The 26,454-nt window shown below is 31.5% G+C and overlaps 1 protein-coding gene across 1 annotated transcript; it reads right to left on the reverse strand.

Moving 5' to 3' along the window:
• On the reverse strand, window positions 1-25,659 carry LOC140059344 (plexin-A1-like). The gene is made up of 37 exons (XM_072105229.1): window positions 25,532-25,659; window positions 24,005-25,000; window positions 22,275-22,487; window positions 21,908-22,036; window positions 21,537-21,646; window positions 21,144-21,255; window positions 20,789-20,936; window positions 20,474-20,567; window positions 19,185-19,302; window positions 17,849-17,941; window positions 17,288-17,377; window positions 15,843-15,930; window positions 13,732-13,901; window positions 12,946-13,103; window positions 11,521-11,620; window positions 10,847-10,980; window positions 10,410-10,571; window positions 10,186-10,282; window positions 8,983-9,252; window positions 8,593-8,733; window positions 7,886-8,114; window positions 7,617-7,765; window positions 7,208-7,329; window positions 7,014-7,079; window positions 6,849-6,923; window positions 6,310-6,376; window positions 5,748-5,894; window positions 5,285-5,441; window positions 4,848-4,951; window positions 4,556-4,664; window positions 4,070-4,152; window positions 3,535-3,669; window positions 2,722-2,888; window positions 2,208-2,355; window positions 1,869-2,009; window positions 1,158-1,232; window positions 1-631 (listed from the first exon to the last, which is right to left on the reverse strand). Exons 2-37 carry the CDS (start codon window positions 24,980-24,982, stop codon window positions 548-550), a joined length of 5,463 nt encoding a protein of 1,820 aa, XP_071961330.1. The 5' UTR covers window positions 24,983-25,000; window positions 25,532-25,659; the 3' UTR covers window positions 1-547.
• Window positions 25,660-26,454: the final 795 nt, after the last annotated feature.

Consider the following 26,454-nt stretch of genomic DNA (forward strand, 5'->3'; position numbering starts at 1 on the left):
TTTAATTCTAGAAAGAAACGACTGTGCTGACAGGCCAATGACATAAATCACAAGTAAAGTCCCAATTGTTCACTTGCGTTTTGATTGGCCGACCTATTATATTAGATTAATGAAGACTGTTCTTACAACTGCCCAGTCAAAAAGTTACGCGTCGTTTTTTGTAAGAAATATTTCTTGTTCAATATGACTATAAGCTTATGTCCCAAAATATTTCTATAATTCAATTTGTTTATTTATATAATTAAATAAAACATACAAATAAATCTAATTATATTTTCTTTTTATATAAAGCAGAATGAATGTGCAAGTAATAAAACATTTATATTTTAAAAAAACTTTTCATTGATTTTATCTATATATATATCAACACTGTAAAAATGGTCGTAGCCAGCAGTACGGTTGGTAAGGTTTAAACCTGACCACTTTTTCCCTGACCTTTGACAGCCCAGTGACTTGAACAAAAATTGTTCCCTTTTCTTGCGAAAACCAGACCACTTTATTTTTCGTGGCTTCATCTCTGTTAACAAATCTAATTATCCTAAGAATGTTAGTCTTTGTCCAGTATCGCTCTCAGTTCATCAGTTATATCGTTGTTGCCTTCAAACTCATCCTCTTCCAAAGTCTTTATTAACTAAAGAAATGAAAAGAATGTATAGTCATGAAAATAGAATTGGATAATGAATAACTAATTAGTACAGTAATTCTAAAAGCATTCAAAAAAAAAAAATTCAATTCAAAAAGACATTTATTTTCCTCCATAGCAATACAATACAAAATAATAAAAGTGAGAATATATCTCAATCTTAAGTATCACACTCAAAACATAACACAAAATGATGATATATGAAAAAGACAACAAGATAATACAAGAAACTCCTGCCTATCAATGTTGCATTTACACAGACGAGCGGTAACGGTAAGCGGAAAACTGCATGCTTGTCCTACTTAGAATCTATCCTGAGCAGATTTCTGCTCAACCGCACATTCACTCTGCGTTTTGTGTAAATGGTCATAAGAAATAGCATAGATTCTATATTTTTGTTTTTGGCTTACGCTTACCATTTGTAAATTGGCCTTTATAAAAAAACTTTGACAAAGTTTAAGTAAGTTGTTTGGAAGTTATAATTGTAGCGGTGTTTAAAGAAAAGGAGACCTACCTCAGGGTAGTGTTCTTCGGCATATAAATGCAGGTGAGATAAGGTGCTTGACTTACTAAACAAACCACTGAAATTCTGTAAAAAAGAAAGAAAATATAAATAAATAAATTGACAAAACATAGTTATTAAGTATTGTTACTAGTATATTATTATATACATATATTGAATGATGTGTGCCACCAATAAAAATGAGATTTTACTGAATGAATAAATAAAAAATAAAAAAAATACTATAGGAAGAAATTAAGATAGTGATAGGTAAATTAAGATAGGGATAGGTAAATTAAGATAGTGATAGGTAAATTAAGATAGTGATAGGTAAATTAAGATAGTGATAGGTAAATTAAGATAGTGATAGGTAAATTAAGATAGTGATAGGTAAATTAAGATAGTGATAGGTAAATTAAGATAGTGATAGGTAAATTAAGATAGTGATAGGTAAATTAAGATAGTGATAGGTAAATTAAGATAGTGATAGGTAAATTAAGATAGTGATAGGTAAATTAAGATAGTGATAGGTAAATTAAGATAGTGATAGGTAAATTAAGATAGTGATAGGTAAATTAAGATAGTGATAGGTAAATTCCAGAAGTTGTAACATAACAATCAAAACCATATAAATTTGACAACACAACATAACGTCAAGACTATCTTAAATCTTACTTTTCTAAGGACTATATTAACAGAAGCATTTTATTGCTTTGACCTTACCTTGCCCGATTCTTCTAGTTCTTTGACAAGCTCGCTACGGGTGAAGTCTGGCATGTCACGTACACTTGAATAAAACTGATCAACAAGTGGACGGTAATTTTCAATCTCTTTGGTATAAAGCAGACGGTTTACAGGAGATTTCTGAAAAATGAAATGTTATATATTATAACACACCTGAGTGTATCTTTGTTATTTGATTGGCTAATTTCATATCACATTTCATTCAGTATCAAATAAAATTCATGACTGGTAACTGTTGCTGTCTCATTTAAAAGCCTGGCATGATTCAGCATGAAATAATTGAATGAATAAATAAATAGAATGTCTGTTATAAAATACCTTGGTAAATTTGATCTTCACAGCAGAACAAGAATCAAGGAACATACGAGAAATGATATCAAGAGCGACCTCTACCGACCTCATGGGAGCGATGTCGAAGATGAAATTGGGATGAGTGATTACTTGAACCCAGAACCGTGCAAGAAAACTGCAACAGAAATATCAAGATTCAAGATTTTTTCACTGATTTAATTTAATAATAAACTAATACTATGTTTATAGGCCCAAGTATTTACCTGGGTATGTTAGCAATATTAGTGTGCCTCTTAAACCAACTTACCCGGATAACTAAGCATTAACGGGCCCTATGTACCACTCAGTGGCATAGCACAGAGGCCCTCCCACACTGGATACTGAACGTTTTTAGATATTATATTTTGATATGTTTTAATGCCTGTTTTTTCTCTGTGCGCTGCTCAGGGGCCCCTGTGAGCTCTGAGGGTTTATCCAGAGAGCCATCATAGCCGTTACGCCACTCTGGTAATTCTAATATAAATGTCATATTCTAGCCCACCTGTTGTTCTTCCAGGTCTTCAGAATGCTTCCATCAACATCATGTGTTTTTCCTTCCTTGTCAAACAGGTCAAACAGGTACTTGATAGCAAGGGGAACTTTGTGTGCATCGCTGGGAGGCTTCATAATAGCTTTAAACATATCATCCACATACTCCTCTATAGTATTCTAATTTATAGGAAGAAAAGAAAACATCAGAAACAATTTCATTATGAAATATGTAATAATAATAATATGTAATAGTACAATGCAAACAAATAGCATAGTGAAAAACTGATTCAAAATAACAAGTGTCTTTATTTGGAGTCAGTTTTATACTATGCTATTTAAACATAATCAGTCCAACAAATAATCCAATAAAATTCTGGAATAATGGTGCAGAATTACTACATGCATCCACAGAAAGCACTCACTACGAACACAATCCACCAGTTTTTAGAATAATTATGAACATTATTAGTAAATATGCACCATTAATGTAAATATATCCAGCAGATTATCTAAATGATAAGTACAACCAGTTGAAAAAGAACACAGACAAGGCAGCATCATGTCCATCAAAGATGGTCATGGGGCCAGACTAGTTTGATTTAAAAAGTGCGATGTGCCCAAATATGGTAGTGATATGCCCAAATATGGTAGTGATATGACATCATCATGTCCATTATTATATGGACACATCACATTTTTTTGTCACATAAAGTTTTATTGTGTAGACAGAGCTTTAGGCTCACTACAGGTATATGGTAGATGGTAGGACAAAGAGAAGTCTTTACTGGTGTGCCATCTCTCTTTTTATATAGCCATTATGTACCTTTGTGGCCACCAGTTTTGGAAAATTAATCTCTTTCACCATCTTTTTCCTCTTGTACTGTATAGTCTGCCCTCGTTTGAATTCTTTTGGAGCCGCAGATCTGTCTCTGGTTTCAAGAAAGTCATCTTCTTTTACCTAGTAAAAAATAACAATAGGTAGTTTTAGAGAATTTTTTTTAGGTGGTAATTTATTTGGTGATGTTCAAGCCATTATTAACACCTAATAAAATGTGAATGTGTGGCAGTGTGTGGACATTGGACTTCTGATCTGCTTTTGTGCTAAAGCTCTGTCTACACTATCAAACTTTGTGTGACAAAAAAATGTGATGGGCCCATATATGGACATGATGATGTCATATCACAACTATATATGAACATATCACTACCATATATGGGCACATCACATTTTTTGTCCCATAAAGTTTGATAGTGTAGATAGAGCTTTAGGCAAGACATTGAGAGCTTGTCTATGCGCTATATAAGAATGAACTATTATTATTATTCTTATTATTAAATATTGAATTATCAAATCTTACCAGATGATAATATGACATGCCTTCCTCTGTTTGGAAGTCAAACTGTTTGGTATTTTCTGTTGTCAGTACAACGTTTTGGTACCCTAAAGCGCAGAAAGAATTGATTAAAACATAATTAATATCACTGCAACTACTTATATTTGCTCCAAGATTTTTTTACTACAAAAAGGAAACATAATAAAAAGAAAATACTGCATGCATTTACCAACCAGTGTGGTAGTAGGTCTGAAAACACAGATTACTTGAAAATTGCAAACTAACAAAATCTCAAATTTTATATTGTAGAAAATTCCTAATTCCTAGGTCCGAAGCGCTTCATAAATCTTATTATCTTATCTTAATTGACTGTAATAGAAAAGAACTGTTAAAGGCACTGGGTTTTCAAATGTGAAAAAGTAGTCAGGTTGAAACCTTGCCCACCATACTCATGGTGGCTACAGCCCTGTTAATACTGACATTATTACTCTGGCAAATATTTGAAAGTACCTTGTGATTTTGTACTGTTGTTACTAGTAGGACTAACTAGTTCAACTTGGACATCACAATCGATATCACTCTTCCTCATAACCAGTGCCATTATTGATCGATCTGTTACCTGGTTAAAAAACAAAGCAATTTTATTTTAGTTATTAACCTCTTTTTTTTTAAATGATGTCCTATCCGAAGGACAAACAATGGGAGTAAAACATAAATGGCACAGGTCTTAAACCCATGCCTTCTCAAGCCTGATGCGGAATTGATATGTGCAAACATTTTCTATCGTTAAATATCTACTTACACCAAAGTCCCCAAGAGTGTTTATTTTCTGCCAGCGACCCGAACGCTGTGATGTTGCATCTTTATCGTGTAGTACCAAATGACCATTTTTGCCGTTTCTCCACTCTAATAGTTGTAATAAACAATTTATTATTTATACATTAAGTTGTGAAGTTAAAGTGTTGCCTGTTTTTTTCTGTATTAATGTTTTTATGTATGTTTTAATATAGACAAGCCGAGTCTCTCATTTTATATGTTACAATATTATATAACAAAGTTTATCTATGTCTATAAATACTGTACTGCTAATAGTAAAAGGCCTTGATAAAGGCCTAGGATAATACAAGATAACATATGTGGATGTCTACAATCAATAAGTATGACTACTTTGACTCAACACTGTTTCATAGTCTTTAGTGTCCCATCATGCAACTAAAACGTCTCGCAAAGCATAATTACCGAGGTCAACTTCGCTTATCATTGGTCGGTCCGAATGGTTGGAATTCTTATACATTGCATCCAAAAACCTCATCTTTACTTGAGAGATGCTATCACATGTCAATACTTTGACCTCTATCTGTTCACCATCCTCATCACTTAGTACAACAACTAAAGTCTGAAAAAATGGATTTAGAATAATCAATGACCATTGGATAGCCACTCTGTTCAGTTTCATGGCACAGAGAAAATTTCTGTCCAGTATCATAGGCAAATACAGTATCACATAATATATCACACAGCGTGCCTATTAATTTTAAGGTTAGTTTAGGCTTATGTCCTATGATACATAAGTGACACTGTATTACAGGACAGGATACAGAACTTAGAGCCAGCTACTTATATTGTCAATATGATATATAGCTGTACAGCTTACAGTTTCTACATCTGCTGTTTGGAAAAATTTTTTTTAATTTGAACTTACAATTTCCTTATAATCAATTCCTGATGGCAAAATATGATCAATGCTGAGGGAGTAAGTGGAATAATGTGAAACAGCATCTACTGGTCCCATCTTGATACGGCATTTGATTGCTTGGAAGAGTAGATAAAGAGGGAATGCTGCGTGGTACTGCAAAATAAATACAAACATATCGTTCAAATAAATAAAGGTTTAGCTATAAATGATTGTGAAATTAATGTTCACCAAACAGGTATTTAGCTGTTAATGATATATATTATTTTCTGATCTTAAAATTTAGTCTTTACAATAAATGTTGTCTACCTAAAGAGAATGTTTAATTATAGAGCATCAACCTTATGGAATAATCTTCCTGTACATATCCGTAAAAATTATGAGACATTTAGTCAAGTTGAATTTAAACATCTTGTATAACTTCTATTGTACATAGTTTTAATATAGCTTTTACTTTTATTTTTCTTGTATTTTTTTCCAAATCTGGACCTCTTGGGAGACCAGTACTTGTGTATTGAAAGAGCTATTCCAGAATAAAGAAAGATTTGTATTGTATTGTATTGTATTGTACCTTTAGATAGTTGTACATAGATAATGCTATCCAGTTGGATAACAGTTTCTCAGTCACTGTCTCATTTCTGAAAAAAGTTGAAAATACACAAAATATTTATTTTCAGGAATTTTTGTGTAAGGTATACTGCTATCATTACAGTTCACGATCAAATACAATGCCACACGCATTGGCTACGAAGGATTATATGTGGGAACGGAGCAGTAATAGCTGTACTGTATGACAAAAATCTTATGAATGATAGATTTGTCTGTAGTACTCACAACACGACCAAAGCCACCAAAGAAAAAATGGGGCTTTTGTGTTATTTACATCTTTATGGAATACTGTGAAAAACTAATTTCTTTGTATCTTACTACAGTATTACAAACAAAAGGCAGTTTGTATAAAATATAAATATCATCATCTATCCTCATGATAAATTTAAGGTTATAATAAGAAAGCGTTCACAAAAAAATGCTTTATTTATAATAACATTATTTTACATCTTGAAAAGGTGGTAAAAGTATCACAAAATGCAAGCAGTTCTATAAATTTACCTGATTAAAACTTGTTTTGCTTTCTTGGAGTAAACATGATCTTCAATATACTCTTTCAGAAGAATCTCAAGTATTCTTTAAAAAAAACATATAAATCGATTAGTTTAAAAATAAATAACATTGCAGGCTTATTCATGATTTTATCTGAATTTTCAGTTTACTTACTCAGTCATATACTCCATCTTGTTCTCAATAATCATTGCAACGGTGAGTAAGGAGGCAAAATTACCCCTGTAATTTAACAAAAAAGTAATTAAAACACATAGTTAACTAAAATCTAGTTACAAATATATTTGCATATTCAAAGGATCTTTGATATCCCTTTGAATCAGAATCAGATAAGGTACATTAGTTCTTACTTTTCTCGGATTGTCATTTTTCTGTTATTGTTCATCATTCTTATGAACGCAAGTAAAAACTGCTTGTCTAACAACAACTTTGAGAATTTCAAAAGTGCGCTCGTTTTAACTTCATCTTCATCCTGGAATAAACAAAAATATTTATATAACAACATTTTTTGTGTCTTTAAAACAAATATTGACGGCATTGTATATCTTATTATCTTAGTGAGGGCAGGTGGCGCAGTGTGTTGGACGTTGGATAACTGATCGCAAAGTTCAAATCCAACTCTCGCCGCATTGCTTGTATCATTAGGCAAGACAATTTACTAACAATTAAATGCATCATATTGTTCTGGATATAAACATGTGCTCTACTAAGTCCATCATTTTTTGTGCCGAATTTTGAAAGTTCGCTAATGTCACCTACCCGTACATCAATTTCAAAAGAGTCGGGTACAATTTCAAAGCCGGTGAACAGCATACTACAAGCATAGTCACGATGGCTAAGAAATGGCATGCCAGCTCCCTTCAAATTGTCAGTAATGTCAGTCAAGCCGAGGGCTAGATCTGCTATGGCTGAAAATAAATAAAAGAAATGCTTTATTTAATGTGTATACCTGTACCATCACATTTTCACACACAAAACATTTTAAAATGTATTTATTGTAAAACGGAAAAAAGATATCAAGTACATACCTTCTCTGGCTTCTTCTTGCACTGCCATCTCTAATTCTTCCATCTCAAGACGAATGTTTTTAACTTCGCTTTTAATCCTGTGTGACTTGCGAAGATACCTAATAGTCAGAATAGCTATAATGATGATGAACACCACTACCGTACAAGCAATGATTATTGAAAGCAAATTTACTTTATTGGTAAGGTATCTAATCTCTCCAAACTGTACGTGAATATTATTATGATCTGCCTGTGAAACAAAAAAAAATACTATTATTTATAACAATTTAATATGAATATGAACAGTATGTACAGTGTTTTAAAAAAAAGAATGATTAAATGGGGTCTCAGGAAGCCGGGAAGGTTTGTCTTAAGAGACTTCTTTTTCAGTTGAAAAAAATTGGACCAGTTGAAAACCAATTGGCCCAGTTATAAACCTATTGCACCAGTTGAAAACCAATTGACCAGTTAAAAAACAATTGGACTAGTTGAAAACCAATTGGACCAGTTAAAAAACAATTGGGCCAGTTGAAAAACAATTGGGCCAGTTAAAAACAATTGGACCAGTTAAAAACTTATACTATGTATGCAAGGTTTAATGTACAGTTTCAGCTGCTCTGTTGGATAGGAATTTAAAATATAATTTGATGTTCATAAGGAATAACATAGATTCTATATTTATATTACCGTTATCATTCATATGTGTAAATTGGCCTTAATACTCTTACCGTGACCATGGTAGAATCAAGCCTTTCTTTAGGGAGAGCAACCCTGACATATGTTTTACCAAGTTCTTCGACCTTCAACTTGGTGTCGCCTACAAAAACGGTAACATCGCTTTTATCACTAGCCAATTCTAAATCAACACCCTGGGAACATTGCATTGAGAAAATAAAAAATTAATAAGTCAAATAGGCATACTGTATGAAACTTTGACTTGTTTATTTGTATTCTTTATAAATCCAAAAGAAAGTTACTGGAAAATGACAACGCTGTGAGTATCAGTGGCTGGATTTCAGTGGAGATGCAAATGTATTCTTCAAATCTTTAGTTAATTAAGTTTAAGAATAAATCGATCATTTGAAACGTCATTACTTTTATGTTTACTTTATACTTACAAATAGTAAAATATGTGTTTGATCTGACAATGTGTAAAAGCCATCATCATCTACAAGAGTATAAGAAAAATTCGTAAAAATATAGTATACGGGATCAGGAAAAAATGTAACACCACCAGTATCAGCACCAGAAACGAAAAAACCATCTAAGACGAATTTAACACTTGCTTCCTTCCCTCTATTGTCCGCTTGTCGTTTTCTGCGAGATGCGTTGAACTCAACAGCGGGAGAACTACATATCATTGATACTTGTGTTTTGTCTGTGCAATTCTGTTTAAGAGAAAATCAATATTATCATAGACTTCTTAAAAAACCGGAAACAACAAACAACAAGAAGATTGATTCAGAACACCTAATTGCAGACAATGTAACTTTACATAAATCATATCTCATATAATCAATGGCGTAATGACTATGAGCGCTCACTGGCTAAACCCATGGGCCCAGAGCTTATGGGGCCCCTGAGCAATGCCCAGAGGAAAACAGGCATTAAAATATGTCGAAAAAGGCCTTTAGGATTAAAGGGTGACTTTAGGATTCCTAAACCAGGGGCCTCTAGCCTCTGTGTTATGCCACTGCATGTAATCATCTATATAAACTGCAATCCCTCTATCCTTCTAGTTAGATTATGATGTTTGCATGTTATTGCTGTCCAATCATATAGTGACATTTCTTTTCATCAGTGGTGACTGTATGAACTCATCAGACAAAAATGGAGATCTACATCTACAATCCAAGAAGGAGTTGTTGATCATTTTGAGATACAACAAAAGGAAAATCACAAGGAGAGGAGAAATGCCAGGGCACCTTGTATCAGTTCAGTACTTAATGATACTGATGAGAAATGCCAGGGCACCTTGTATCAGTTCAGTACTTAATGATACTGATGAGAAATGCCAGGGCACCTTGTATCAGTTCAGTACTTAATGATACTGATGAGAAATGCCAGGGCACCTTGTATCAGTTCAGTACTTAATGATACTGATGAGAAATGCCAGGGCACCTTGTATCAGTTCAGTACTTAATGATACTGATGAGAAATGCCAGGGCACCTTGTATCAGTTCAGTACTTAATGATACTGATGAGAAATGCCAGGGCACCTTGTATCAGTTCAGTACTTAATGATACTGATGAGAAATGCCAGGGCACCTTGTATCAGTTCAGTACTTAATGATACTGATGAGCTTATGTAATATACTCACTGACTCAAAAATCTGGTTGTCTTTAAATTCTACTCTCATTTTGGCATCTTGTACATACTGAAAGTTACTACCATTCACTCTTACAATACGACCACCACTGTATCATTAATAGAAATTCAAATATCATTTTTTAAATTATAAAATCATATTTTATACCGTTTTTAAAATGTATAATAGCCTGTTTAACACCAGATTCAGAAATAGAAATTAATAAAATGTCTTACGCTTTTATGCTTGTTTTAGGGTTATAATCATAAATGGTTGGATTTGGCTGGTAGAAATACTTGACCGAAGAATTATACACAACGTTTCCAAATTTGACCATAATTGTGCCACTACCATTGACTTTAGTTCCAGTTTTACATTCAATTTCGTTGCTATCTTTTCTACATAGTTTGTAAAAATAAAAAGAGCATAAATTTTCATCTTGCAAATAATTAACATTTAGATATTGACAACCATGCAAATTAAGCAACATAACTAAGAATACAGAAAAAAACAAAAACATTTCAAAAGTTTTATAAAGCTCTGTTTACACTATCAAATTTTATGCGGACATGATGATGTCATATTAGTACCATATTTGGGCATATCACTACCATATTTGGGCACATCACACTAGTTTGATAGTTTAAACAGAGCTTTAGACCATTTAACATACCTTATAATATCACAGTCAGCTTTATCAATACTGACAGATGTGGAACTAAAGTAAAGGTTGTTGCCTCTAATCTTGATCACAGTACCTCCAGCCTCAATGCCTTCTGATGGTTGTACACTAGAAAATGTTGGTGTCTATAACCAATAAATGAGATGGTTTAGTGAAGGCAAAGGCAGATGTTGTAATGAGAAAGTTTGAAATAGTAATAGGGGTAAGGAGAATCAGAATAGTTTAATAGGGGTAAGGAAAACCATTTTATGTTTCTATTTTTAGCAAATTCTAGAAGATTAGATTGATTCAATTTTTTATTATCTACTGATGATAGACTTACTGTGTTTACTAAAGAAATACTCATACCAGAATAGGTACCTCTGACCTGACCCCTCAACCTACTCCATTAGTTACAATTCCGGTCATTTTTATACTCCAAAGTGAGGGCATTTAAATGCCAATTTGGCTGCTAAAGTGTATCCAAGATGGCGGATAATGTTCACATTACATTGCAGTAATTTTGATGACTTGAGTATAATTTTCATTATAAACTTAGAATATAAGTTCATTTTCCAGAACAAACAACATTCAACAAAAATATATTACTGAGAAGTAGATACTACTATCATTTTGAATAGGATTTCAAAATGATAGTTTCAATTTTAAAATTCTGAGATGGTTACCTGATATTTAAGATTTCCAATAATTGTTGAATGACCATTTATCATCACTTTAATGCTTTGAGAACCAGCATTAGGAAAACTTGGAGCCTCACAACAAATCCTATTTAAAAGAAAAATGTGGTTGCACACTTGATTGAGGATGACAACCTACAATTTTTAGTAATAAAATTAGAGAAACTAAAGATTGACTGAGCATTGTAGAAGTACATTTCTGATTATTTTAATCATTTGTCATTTACTAGATTTTTTTCTGGATTTTTTCAGAGTATAATATTTAATATACCATTATAACATTAAGCAATACATAAAATGCATATAAACTAGTTTGACAAAAAAAGTGTGATGTGCCCAAATATGGTAAAGATATGCTTAAATATGTAGTGATATGACATCATCATGTCCATATATGGGCACATCACATCTCAAACATGATAGTGATATGCTCAAATATGGTATTAATATAACATCATTATGTCCATATATGGGCACATCACATTTTTGTCACATAAAGTTTGATAGTGTAGACAGATCTTTTTTAAAGTAGTAGTATTTAGTAGCCAATAACCATATTTTGACATAAACTTATTAAAGAGGATATTCAAGATGGTATTAGACACCGTACACAATGCTGCATTGTGTTTACTTTTTAGTGTTTCCTTGTAGGTGTTAATAACTTCCTGTATATTAATATAAACCAAGGTTACCACGTTCTTCTATGATTTAAGGCAATTGAAACAGGTAATCAGGGTTTTAATGTTTTTACTATTTTAAATTGCTATTAAATTGAACTTTATCAGATTATGATGGTATAATGCAAGATGTTTCTATGTTAAGCAGGAGAGTGATAGTTCAAATCTTGATTGGAGTGACTTTTTTACCATCATAGATTTATCCCTTTGAGTTAATATTAAATTGAACGTCATTGGACTATGATGTTCTAATGTAGTAGTAGTGTCTCTATGTTAAGTTGGAGAATATTAGTTCGAATCTTTGTTGGGGTGATTATTTCATCACACTTATCCCTTTGAGTTGCTGAAATTGACCTTTATAGGACTACTATGATTGTCTAATGAAAGTGTGTCTGTATATTAGGCAGAAGGGTATTAGTATCAAACTTTATGAGACAACAAAATGTGATGCGCCCATATATAATGATGTCATATCAGTACCATATTTGGGCATACCACTACCATATTTGTGCACATCAAACAATTTCATCACATAAAGATTGATAGTGTAGACAGAGCTTGATTCACTCATGTTTATCTGTACTATATTAGAAGGGCTAATTACCAAAACCTCTTATATCCAGGGTGCCCTTTTATGGATGTAAAATGATTTGCATTACAAATAGGACAGGATATAAGTGGTTTTAGAACTAAACATTGTTTTTGATTATTACAAGAACAACAAATAACCACTAACTCTTTGGCAACTTGATATGATGTAGGCCTAATCTTGCATGGTTTTCCACCAACTTCAATATTCAGATCTTCAACTCTCTGCCCAAGATCTTGACCAGTCAGAGTGATTACATCAACATACTCATTGTCTGCTGACGTGGGAACAACTTGTGGTGAAATCTATGCAATAATAAATTTACTTCATATAGAATTATTTTTGTAATAAAACTGGTGAAATCTAGAGAAATGGAAAATGAAATAATTATGCAATAATTAATTTCATATAATGATATAAATAACACATGATTTTCTTGATAAATCAGTGCGACTTGATAGTAGCATCATAAATGTTTTGCCTTATTCTTGAATAGGATATAAAGAAATGATATACTTATTTATTTATTAAACTTTACAAGAAAAATACTAGAAAAAATGCCACATCAGGCGCAGATTTATGCGGGTGCTAACAGGCTTTGGCCCCCTAAAATTTAACAGTCATGTCTTCTAAAAATTTAATAATCACTATTTTCTTTTTGCACTGCCCGACGGATCGTTTTTATCATTTATGAAATATTTAGCTCCACTAATCTATAATGCTAGATCTGCCCCTGCACATGATGTTGTATACATATTAAAATACACGGGGAAAAAGCAATGGTGCTTTCCCATAAAAACACTGTGAATTTTAAGTATAAATAATTTGTTTGAATTTAAATTATTTAACTGTTTTAGTTGGAGCAGTTTATACCCCATCACAGAAAACACCTTGGGCCAATCAGGGAAGAGTGAAAATTCTAAAACTACTAACCTTGTTCACTATTGGAGGTGGACAAGAGGGTGGTTTTCCGGCTGAACATCTGGGCTCCAAAACACACATCGCTGGATTGCACCATGTACAGTTGTATTCAGGTGGAGTAGTTAGTGGAGATAGGCAACTACTGCAATCAGTTCGGCCCACTGAACAATCATACAAAGTTACTACAAAAATAATTTTAATTTCTAACTAGATTTAATTCGTCACTATGACGAATTATAGGTTATATGCATTGATTTAAATAAAGATAATTGATTTTTAAAAGATATTTTGATTCATTGATTTTCTCAGATTCTTTAATTATTTATAATATATGATAGGACCTTGCTAACGCGAATACAATAGCCAGTATCACAATCCGATCAAAGATCCCTCTGCGTATAATGTCATAAACCACATTTGCTGTTACATAATAATAAAGACATAAGTTATTTTTTATCTAGATTTCATTATAAATCATGTGTATAATATATACACTAAGAAATAAATTTGAACAAACAATACGGATAATAAAAAAAAAATCTTATTTCGTTTCCCAAGGTGAGACTCGATCTCGGTACCTTGAGTGCCATAGACACGAGCACACACCACCGAGCCATACACAACTGACTAAAAATTGTAGAAAAATTCCTCCGTGTATTTACTATGCAGTAACCACTTTGGTGCAGATAGATTATTACATACCGCAATGAATTATAATTTTTTACTATGATGACATCTCTAAAAATGTACAAAAAGGATGCACTGTCAAACTATATACTTTTAACTTTAATATATGAACTTTTGAAGGAAGAAAGTTAATGTTAAGTTTGTTATTTTGGCCTAAGAAAATGTCATAATTTGTTTGATTGTCGAAATGAATTTTTTTTAATTTAATATGCAATTAATTATGGCTTAATCAACTTTTGTTCCCTTAGTTTAATAATAAATCATACATAAGATACATACACTTCGATCTATATTAATTTTAAAATTTAGCATATTTTCACCATTTTGTTAACTTACACGTGCGTAGCCTGTCACTTTTGACGTGCTCGTATAAGGCAATTACGCGTTGAAAAGTGAATAAAATATGATGATATTATTAAAGAAAGGTTGTACAACCGAAATCGGACAAAAAGAGTGCGCATTAATGTATAACGCGCAGTGCGCGTGCAAAAATCTGCGCACTCATGGCAATTTTTTAAACGCTTAAAATTGCCTGAAACGTACTCTAATTTCATCGAAAATAAATTTTGACAATTTTGAACATTTTAAGCGCGCGTACGCAAGCGTTATATGCGCTACGCACGTAATTGTATTGCCATATGATGAAATATGACCTGAAATTTATGAGTACCAAATTTTGTTTAATTGAGAGTCATGCTTGTGAAGATGTGATTACAAACGTGATTTCGTAAAATCGCGCGTAGACCGCGTAATTTTTGATTACGCATCGTGAAAATATAACCACATCGATTCCTGGCCATAAGGAATATACTCTGAAAAATTGACTTAGATAGATGAAACTGATATCAAGATAATTCACGGACAAAATAGTGCTAAGGAAAGAATAAATAAATAAAGATTTTGACAGAATCAAGAGGTTATATGCATGATAATGCATATAACCTAATAAGTGAATATGTGAACACTATTTTTTTTTATTTTACGAAAATATACTGTATTGAAGGACGTGTTATTGCCCTAAAATGTTTCCAACTAATATTGCCATAAGTAGACACCCCTCATTTATTCTAGAATAGTAAGACAACCAATGTATAGTTTCATTTGACATTTTTTTCATTAAGTCAGTTCACCTAGAGAAATAAAAAATGTCACTCCATCTTACATACCAATACCATGACAGCATTCTTATTACACTGTGTTTGTTACCATGGTTACTAGTACACAAATATCATAACAGAAACAAACTCTAACTGCTTATTTTATCAATTATAAATGAATGAATAGTATTCAATCAATCTATATAATCAGTCAAAATATATAATCAACATTTTTGATTTCCATGAATTAATATTTAGAAAATTTAATTTATACTTGGTTGATAAATAAATGAAAGTAAATAGGCCCTTTTTGTATTTCATTGTTCTAGTTTTAAATACCTTTCCAACTGAAATCAATGTAGTTAACGTTATTCCACGCAACTTCAATTGTTACGTTTTCCTCCTGCGATACCACACCAGAAACATACTGAAAATTAGAAATCATAATTATTTATAATTGATTTCAATGTACACTCTCTTATCTATATAAATGAATTTTATATATAAATAAGATAAGATACCGTTGCCAAAAAACAATTATTTTATGCAATCAAATTAGTAAACTTAAAATAAAAGAAACTAATTTTCAGGTGATGTAATTCTTGATAGAAGATTAATTTCTAAGCATGCCTTCAGGGATCAGGGACTAAAGTTCAACTAGAAGGAAGTAGTGTATGATTACAATCATCTGGATAATTGATGAAATAAAACTTGGTTGTGTGTGAAGATAATAGAGGAAAAGGTATGGTAGAAAAAAACAGATCTTAATTCGTACGCCAGAGGAACATGGATATCTGCCAAGAAATGTTAATGCATACATCACATGATGTAGTTGGCACAAAGTTTGTTTAATAATAATTTAAACGAAAAATATTTGTATTCAATTCAATTAAAAAACATTTATTTACAAAATCTGAATACATAGGAAAACAAGAAACAGGATTGTACAGAATTATAAATTTAAAAAAAATATGTTTCAGAAAATGAAGGCAAGAGCCCTGAAAGATGTTGGGAAACATCTTGAGTTGGGCGAGTCTCGACACAAATAAAAAAGATGCATTGAAGAAATTAATAAATTTCATAATCTAAAATAAGAATAGCAGAAAAATCTGTTGGTACTGCAGATCGAGACATGACCGATTAATATATATTTAATAAGTAGAAAATGTGTATTTTTTTAATTTTTTAGAGAAGTATCTTTGGGGAAGCAGATTTTGAGATGGAGGGTGGTAGGTTGTTCCAAAGCATGGTATTATACTAGACCATGGGATTATACTCGAACATAGGATTGTACTCGAACATGGGATTAAACTCGAACATGGGAATATACTCAAGCATGGAATTATACTCGAGCATGGGATTATACTCGAGCATGGGATTATACTCTAACAAGGGATTATACTAGAGCATGGGATTATACTCAAGCATGGGACACGTGAGCATGGCATTATACTCGAAAATGGGATTATACTCAAACATGGGATTGTACTCGAACATGGGATTAAACTCGAACATGGGAATATACTCAAGCATGGAATTATACTCAAGCATGAGATTATACTCGAACATGGGATTATACTCAAACATGGGATTATACTCAAACATGGGATTATACTCGAACATGGGATTATACTCGAACATGGGATTATACTCAAACATGGGATTATACTCATATACTGTCATACAAAAGCAATACTAAAAATATAATATACTTAAATTGTTGTGAGACTTATTCATATATTATTTACAGTTTGTTAATAAAATATTCAAATTTAATTGTTTACCGTATAATTGTCACAGATAATGTTTTTATCATCAATCCTTGTAGCTGAAACCGAGTCAGCTCCATTAATGACGCAAATGTAATTCGAGACCTATAAATGATACATAAACAGACTTCTTTATCAGAGTTTTTTTGGGTATTACGAGAAAACAACTTATTTGTGTTCTTTTTAATAATATGATAATGATAAGTTACTATCACAGTTCACCAACTTTCCAAAACCAAAAGTAACCAGTTGGTTTGATAAATAATTGATATGTTAACATTAATAAAAGCATTAAATACAAATGTTTACTTTTACAAGATTGTATAGGCCTAAGCCTTGTTTTGAATTACATAGTGACTGTTACAATTAGCTCAGCTTCAGAACCTGTGTTTTTCCCATGATTAAGTCAATATCTAACCTCAGCAAAACTGAGCATATAGCTAAAACGCATAGCTACACCCTTGTAATAATTAAATAATTCATATATTGGATTTGATCAAACATTTAAAAACAAAATATTCAATAATTAATTAAATTAAAATAAATGTTACATACATTTAAATAAATGTTACATACATTTAAAAGATTGTTCGCATTAATCAAGATCTTCTTTGACATGTCAGTGTGAAAAAACTCTAGTTCAGTCTGTAACGCTATTTGAGGACATTGCTGAAAAATAAAATAACATTGAGAATATCATTAGCTGACATGAAAAAAAGTGGTTATCAGGTTGACTCGCAGTCAGAACGTTCCCAGAAAACTTACCTTATGTTCCAAAATAAAATTAAAGTATAGTTTTTGGTATAAAAATGTAACATGGTTGGACAACAATTTCAGAAAATGTTTAAGATGTTTTTTTAAATTTATCTCTATTGTTTCATCCATTGGCTCATGGTTTCCTCTTGGGCTATTTGCCAAGTTTTTAAAAAATAAAGATACTCTTCCAAAATTTACAGCCAAAATTCAATGATCTTAAAATAGATGAAAACTTAACAAAGATCATCTGTTAAACAAATTATTAAAACAAGTTTGAAACAAAAGATATCTGATATGGATATAGTTATCATTTTACAGAAATGTTCTTTGAAACTATGGCAACCAGACTCAAAGGTAAACAGTCTAAAACAAAATGAAACTAATATGACATTTTTTCCTTATGAGCGTTCATAACTTTGAGGAACTGTTTTTTGGAATCAAGATGAATTTCGAAAAAGTGAAGTATTTAATTTCGCATTAACAGCTCACTGACGATGAACAATGCATTATAGTTTGTTTAATTTTTGCTAATCTATGATAAACATTCAAAAGGAACTACTGTATGTAAGACAGGGTACTACCTCATTACTGAGAGGTTATAGGTCAGATTCTAGTCAGATCCATAAAATGGTGACAAATTATGAGACTATTTTACTGTATATTTATTGAGAGCTATGTTCTGCTAGCTGAGTTGATATTTTCACAGTGTTTTTTAGTTTTACATTATTTCCTGGTATAAACATATTAAACAATGCAGGAACTTCTAAAAGGAAACAATACAGTCTTTTAAATCAATTAGTCAGTTATTCAGATAAGGAAGCCGGATTTATACAAGTCTTGTAAAAAAACCTGAAACTTAAAAATATACAGACAATTCATTTTTCCTATGCCTAATGGTGAAAATGAAGTGCTACAGTTATCCTAATGTCTTATCTTTTGCATTTTAATTTGTACAATTTTGAATTTTCCTTTTTTGTTAGCCTTTTAATCAATATTAATAAAGTATATAGTTGATCTAGATATGTGTAGTTTTTATTTAAAACTTTATAAATATAAAACAGAAATATAAGATAAAAAGATAGTTGTAAATAATAAACCACTGTATAATCAGATTACATTCAAAACGTGTTTAGCTTCTATTATTATTCATTCATACCTGTTGCGAATTGACAGCAACATCTGCAATCATAGAACAGGACCCACTACCATAAGCACATGTGTGTTCCAATGGACACCATGAACAATCGAATGGGCTATCTGCACACTCGGAACATCTAATATCACAAATAAAAAATGAGGTAATATGTACATACTTCAGTTCAATTTTAGTGGGGAGATTGTTATATTGTTTTAATTACCATAAAATTAGTTTGTCAGGATCTCTTATTATTATTCCACTTGAATTGGTTTTTTTTTACTTTCAATACATTTGATAAAACTTAGGCCTAACTAGTCAATAAGAATTCTTGTGGTCTATGACTTAACAAATTCAATGGCTCTTACAAACTCACTCAAATTCTATATATTCAATCATTGTTAACAGATAAACACACTTAATACGAATTAAACTCCTATTGTGTTCTATGATGATTCATTATTTATAACTGTATAAATAATGAAGTTACCAATGTAAGTATTTATAATATCAATCTGTGTAGTAAATATTGCATTATTTATCTCCACACTGGCACTGTAAACACTATCAAAGTATAACAAGTAATTCTTTTTGTAAAAACCATAAAATTATAAGTGAACTTACAGAAAGTTTCAAAACCTGACAGGTTTCATTCTGTAAGCTCGCTTATAATTTGATGGTTTTTACAAAAAGAAATCCTTTTTATACCTATTGTAAAACCTGAATGAAACTATCTAAGTACTTCACCTATCTATTCATTATGGTATAATAAGAAAAAGATAATTATTGTTTTGTTAACATTCAGTTAAAATCTAATCATTTTTACAACTCTTATTACAATTACTATACTGTATTCAACTACAAAATATCTATAAATAAATTTTCTTTTTAATATTTTTATTTTTAAAATATCCATATATAGGCCTACATACAACGCAATTAGATAAAAGAATCGGCAACAAACAAACTTTAAGACAATAAATGGATATATCACATGGATAGGACACAAAATGTAAATTAAATCATTTTCATTGTGGTCTATCACCATAATATAGTATTTAGATAAACCATACTAACTGCTAAAAACAACATGATAGATAACACTTAGTATGTATTAAACAACGTATTATGCAAAGGTATTATGTCAATTAACCAGTCTTCTCAACAATACCGGTTTTAAGTATAAGGAAGTATGTATGTTTCCTTTAGGAATTGTAGTGGGAAGAAGATTTAACAAAGAAACGTTTTTTTTTCTGTAATCTCCACACCTTCTAAATTAAACCCAGAGCTTTAGAAAAATAGTTACTTACGATGTTATAGCACTGCAGTTATAGAATGGAAATTCCGTACTAATAATAGACAATCCAGACTGTATGTGAACAGATATTAATACACTTGTTTCGACTAAAAAAAATGTTTTAAATTTAGTTTATAAGTGATTTTATAAAATAATACACTATAAATGATTGACAAAACGACACAGTAAAATAAACATTGCGTGGCACTCTCAAGAAAATGAAAATTTTGAGTAAATGACACAAATTGAATAAGCACCACAATCAACTAATCAAATAAACACTAATAATACTACTCTATAAAGCAACAAAGTTTTATAATGAAGTTACCTTGTCCTGGAGGTATTACAGGTAGCTGTGTTATTGGGCCACACGCAAGCTTTAAATCAATGAAGAGTTTTGTTTCAACAACTTTATTGTCAAATTTACATGTGTAATTCTGGCCTGGTGGTAGTTGACTTATTGACAAGGATATTGTCTACAAAGTAAAACAAAATTATCTTGAGAAATCAGATCGTGTAGGATAATTAATTTTAATTTTTGTGATTCAATTTATATATTGTTTAAACTTTCAACTGATGTTGTAGTTTTTGGAATGCTCAAAAAAGAAAAACTGTATGAAAACTAAAAATTGACATTGTACAAAAAAATTGTCCTGGTGCATAGAAATATAGCAAAAACTTACATATGCCCTATTAGAGATTGGTAGAGAATCTGGAGCAGTTTGTATTGCAATACATTCACTTGAGCCACTTGCTATCCAGTAGCCAGTAGAACATTCACTAATACGACTACATCTGAAAACAGAGTAACATAATGCATAATAATATCATAATTGCCAACTATGAATGTAGTTTCCAAATTGATAATGATGAATGATTGTTTCGGTTGTCTAATGGTTATGGAACTTTATATTGCACATGTCTCTGGGTAATATATTTACTAAAGCATATTGAACACAGTAACAATGATGAACAACAAAATATAAATGTTAGAAGAAACTTGTGTTAAACTTTGAAATATTACATTACATCACATAACCATTGATCAATTATTTAGGTTAGATAAATGCCTCTACCTGCTTTCCAATGTACACCAACCACAGTATGGATCTGCCCCACCTTCAATCCCTACACACTCATCACAAGTCATATACTGGCCACAAATCTCACTTCGAATCTTTAACAACTAAAAGGGACAAAAATGCAAACTTTAAAAATATCATTCTATAAAAACGGTTAAATTTATACATTGAATAGGAAATAAATTTTGCCTTAAAGACAAATTATATATTATACATTAAATATTAATAGAAACTTATTACAAACATACTAATGAAAAATATGAAAAAAAAATACTATAAAAACCAGACTAGTTTGGCCCAAAATTGTTTTCTGTTTGGTCTGCTGGGCTATTCATGCCGGTATGGTATAATTATGGTGACTGTACCTTATTTTCAGTAAGAAAGGTAAAACTTGTTCCATTAGCATCAATTATAGTGTCAGGTTTGATGGGATAGCCTTTGTCAAGTGTCATTCTCTCATACTCTGTAGCTGTACTTCTGTTGTTTATGTGTACCTATACAAACAATTGCAGTTTTATAGTTTAATTATTCGTTGTTAATAAATACAGGAAATTCTACTCCAGTCATTCACCTTCCTCCACCCTGTTGTTACTTTACAAAGAAAACTACTATTCGAGTTATATCTCGTTCTTCGAGGAGAAAAGACTATCTTTGGTTTATCCAGGTAAGCTAGGCATGATGAGACTTAAAAATATGCTGTGTTTATACATGCAGTCAATGTGTATATTTTACCTTTATCAGATCTCCATTCTGTGTTCCTAGAATGCCTATTGTGTTATCATTCTCTACAGCCACTGAAACAGATGTTAATTCAGTGCTTTTGAAAGGCATTATGGACTGAGATGTGACAGCCTCACTTTCAATGCCTTGTGGGTACACAGTACTAATAAATGTAGTTGGATCACAGAAAGTTCGTTTAATTTCCACATCTGTGACATTTACTTCCTGTAACAAAACAAAAATTTATATAATCACATGCAAGCACACTACAACACAGCCTCTTTGGACCACTTATTTATATATTATTTTGTCGTATTCCATACATTGTCCGATTTAATATCATTATTTATTATTATTCAATAAGGAATGAAAGTGAAATTTTCAAAAGAAATTAATCCATTGTTTCCATCGTCTGCAGCTTTCTGTGTGAAAGAACTCATACTACCAAACTTGGCACGCACATTTCTTCCACCAAACCAATCTCTTGTGGAGTACCACAGGGAACCAAACTGGGACCCATACTATTCTTGGTTCTAGTAAATGATGCTGCTATTGAATAGGCGTTGGAAAATTGTGGATGACCTGACTCTAGGGGAAGTAAACAAATGTGGTGCTTCCTCGAACTTACAGAGTGTCCTTATTGTCAGTGAGTGGTGTGCATCTAATGATGTTCTACCTAAACCAGCTAAATGCCAAGTAATTAAATTTAACTTTTTAAAGCAACGGCAGCTTAATTTAGTATACACTATTGATAACTTTAATCTTCCAATAGTTAGTAAGTTAAAACTGCTTGGTGTAATAATCCAAAATGACCTCAAATGGGGTTCAAATGTTAATGATATAACATCAAGAGCCTCACATAGGCTATTCTCACTATGTATCCTGAAAAGGTCTAATGCACCAGTCAGTGACCTGGTTACAGTATCAGTATATCAGACCTGTGCTGGAATATGCCTGCCAGGTTTGGCATTCATCTTTAACTGTTCAGCAATCTAATTTAATAGAAAAAATTCAAAAACGGGCATTGCGCATAATTTTGAGCCCATATTACGTTAGCTATGAATTAGCCTTAGAGCACGTAGATTTGCCTTCTTTAAAGTCCCGTAGAGAACAGATTCTTCTCAAGTTTGGCAAGAGTCTTTTAGAATCTACCAAATTTAGAAATATGTTACCAGCATATAAATCTGATAGGCATTCAAGATCGTTAAGGAGCAATACTAGTTCAAAGTTGGATTCTTGCAAATGTCGTACTGAAAGATATAGGTGGTCTACTATCCGCACTTAGCACGAATCCTTTATGTATAATGATTAGTTTAGATCTACTTTAAGGTATTTTACTTCTCAGTTTATGATTGTAATCCAACCTTTTCAGCTTTTGCTGCTGGTTGGAATTTGATGTTTTTTTATACCTTAATAAATAATTAAATAAATAATTATATTGATGTTACTTAATTTTAGACTTGTAAATGTATATTTTAATGGGGTTTTTTTTAATTTAAACTAATAAAGTACCGTAAATTAAAACAGAGAAAAAATTATGAACTCTTGAAAATCATGTTTTTTTAAAGTTTAAGTTTATATACCCTAACGAGAAATGAAACACAAAACTTGATATCTAACTTACAATAAATGAAATCTCCTTTTGCATAAATAAATTTGTATTACATTTAATAAAGGTATACCATGCATTTATATCCTAATGTAGGCTTAACAAAGAAAGAAAATATTAACTAAATAATTACCCCATTTAGACACATAGCATCTTCTACATAGTTCAGTTTATATTGATCTCCACTTTTGTAACAACCATAAACAGCCTTAAAAAACCCATCCTCAATATCTTTTAATGTGAACATACAAAGCACAGAATCAGTATCTTTATCAGTGGAATTACTAAACACACCAAATAGCACTTCTTGCGAGCCAGTCAAGCCAAGCGAACTGGCCAATGATTGCCCAACCATTTCCAATTTCATATCATGAACTATATCAAATTTGTTATTTGGTCCAATGCAACGAAGATAAACTTCTGAAAATGTATCTAAGATGTCAATTGTATCGTCGTTGTTACTACTGCAAAACCTACTGATGCGTGACTGGTTTTTTCTGTTTGACACAAAATATGTAAATTCACCATGATTAAATGCTGCTACGTACTGAATGGAATCTTTTTTATCATAATCGTTAATAAATTGAAGAAACTTAACACCAGACAAAAAACTCTCATCTGAATTCACCTTTCTAGTTGTTACAATACGATCGTTTGAAAGAACAGATGCAATATTCAATCTGTTATTATTGCCACCAGAGTGGTGTGAGATGATTCCAACAGCAGCGGAACTCCCAACTATGTTGTCGTCACTCACACCATCCATCTCTAAATTATCTAATGAACGTCGTTCGCATCTCCCCTCATTGCCATCTCCGCATGTTATCAACCTATTGTTTACGTAATCAATAGTTAGGATTTTGTTCACGTTTTCGCAATCCGTATTCATATCGGAACAAGTACTATTTTCTTTTACCAGTTCAAAATCATTATTAATCAAAAAGATAAAATTAGTAGCTGCGATATAAATATTGCCAGAGACTTTATGGTTGGTGACATGATTAAAACCAGTGCCTTTGTGTTCGTGTATCAGGTAGTCAGATATATTCACAGATTTTGATAAAGCAACTGATATGATGAAATTTAACAAGAAAGATGTTCTAGAGAGCATGATGGAGCTAGAGATTGTCTGAAATTAAAAGAGTACACATTAATCAATTATTGTAGATCAATATGGCAGATACAGAAAATAAAATATGTATAAAACTATAAATTATTAATTTAATAATTTATTAATGGTTATACAGATAAAGGGGGCTGGTTTCCATATAGCATATAGCAATAAGCAAATGAAAAAAAAAATCTCTGAATTTAGATCTGCTTTATTTTTAAAAGAGTGAGTCAGGGAGTGTCAGGTCGGAAACTTTTCACCTGTTTAAACATAAACAATAATAAATAGTAGATTTTATTACACTTAACAGGGCGGAATTAAAAGGGGAATAGAAGCATCACCAATTACCATAGTTGAGTATAATCTCCAGCTAAGAATGTGTCTAAGCAAGCCAACCAAGTGGTAATATTCCCTTGGTCATCCTGTCCTGGCCTAATCTAAGCTATTAAATTAACAGAAGGTCTATAATACTAGCCTAAGTATGGGCCTAAGTCACTCAAGTTTCTGGTGGTGGTAGGAGAGGCTTAAATTACTTTAAACAGGACTTACTGTTCACCAATGTTATAATGAATACACAAGCATTTATTGTACAGTAGAAAAGAAGGCCTCCGTCATAATAATAATATATTATAATCAGTTTTACATCAGCAAGAGCTAAACTGTCTCCCTGCTGTCTCTCTGTCCAGGCAAGAAATAAACAATGAATAAACAAAAAGTTCAAGAAGTTCTCGCGGTCCTTACAATAGATGGCGCTGTCACAAAATATAATTAAATCAATGTAACCAATAGTAATTGTTTTTTCTTTATTCTCTTAGAATTACATAATAACGGGACACATATGGTTCTGTTAAATAGAGATTTACAATCTGTAGATATAGTCATAATCAATTACTAAAGTGTATTATCTACATGGGGACATTTTAACATTTTATTTTTAAAATACAAAATATATACAAAAATTAGAACCGATATTTAATATAGATTTTAAATAGACATATTATATATATGAAGTCGCTATACTGGTAGGCAAGTTTAAAATTAGCCTATGGAAAATTAGGCATAAAATTACACTACATATTTAAATTTTATACAGTCAATATTTGAAATCTACAATTACGTTAAATATTCACTAAATGTAACACTAAATTATGCTATACGGTATCTTATGAGTAACTTTCATTTATGAATAAAAACCGTAATAATGTCTATAGGCCATATACTACAATATACCGTGCCGTGACGTAAATTATGCTGATTGGGACAAGCCTATTAATATTGACAAATGTTTACAATTTCAAATCGTCTCTGTATTTACATCTATCATCTGACATTTAATGTAACATATTATTTCTGGATTTCGGAATACATAATGTTTGAACTTGAAGAAACATTCGAAGTATTACTTTTCGAAATGGTCACTAGATCAGCATATAATGCATTCTTTGTTTTTATATTTTCCTTTAATTCAAACT

Source organism: Antedon mediterranea, chromosome 9, assembly GCF_964355755.1.
Source record: "Antedon mediterranea chromosome 9, ecAntMedi1.1, whole genome shotgun sequence".
Taxonomy (NCBI): Eukaryota; Metazoa; Echinodermata; class Crinoidea; order Comatulida; family Antedonidae; genus Antedon; species Antedon mediterranea.

Coding starts and splice junctions, on each gene's coding strand:
- LOC140059344 (XM_072105229.1), bottom strand. CDS start 24,982: ATGCTCTCTAGAACATCTTTCTTGTTAAATTTCATCATATCAGTTGCT. Junction 13,104..13,731: donor CACCTCCAATAGTGAACAAG/GTTAGTAGTTTT, acceptor ATTATTGCATAG/ATTTCACCACAAGTTGTTCC. Junction 10,283..10,409: donor CCTAAAACAAGCATAAAAGC/GTAAGACATTTT, acceptor TTAATGATACAG/TGGTGGTCGTATTGTAAGAG.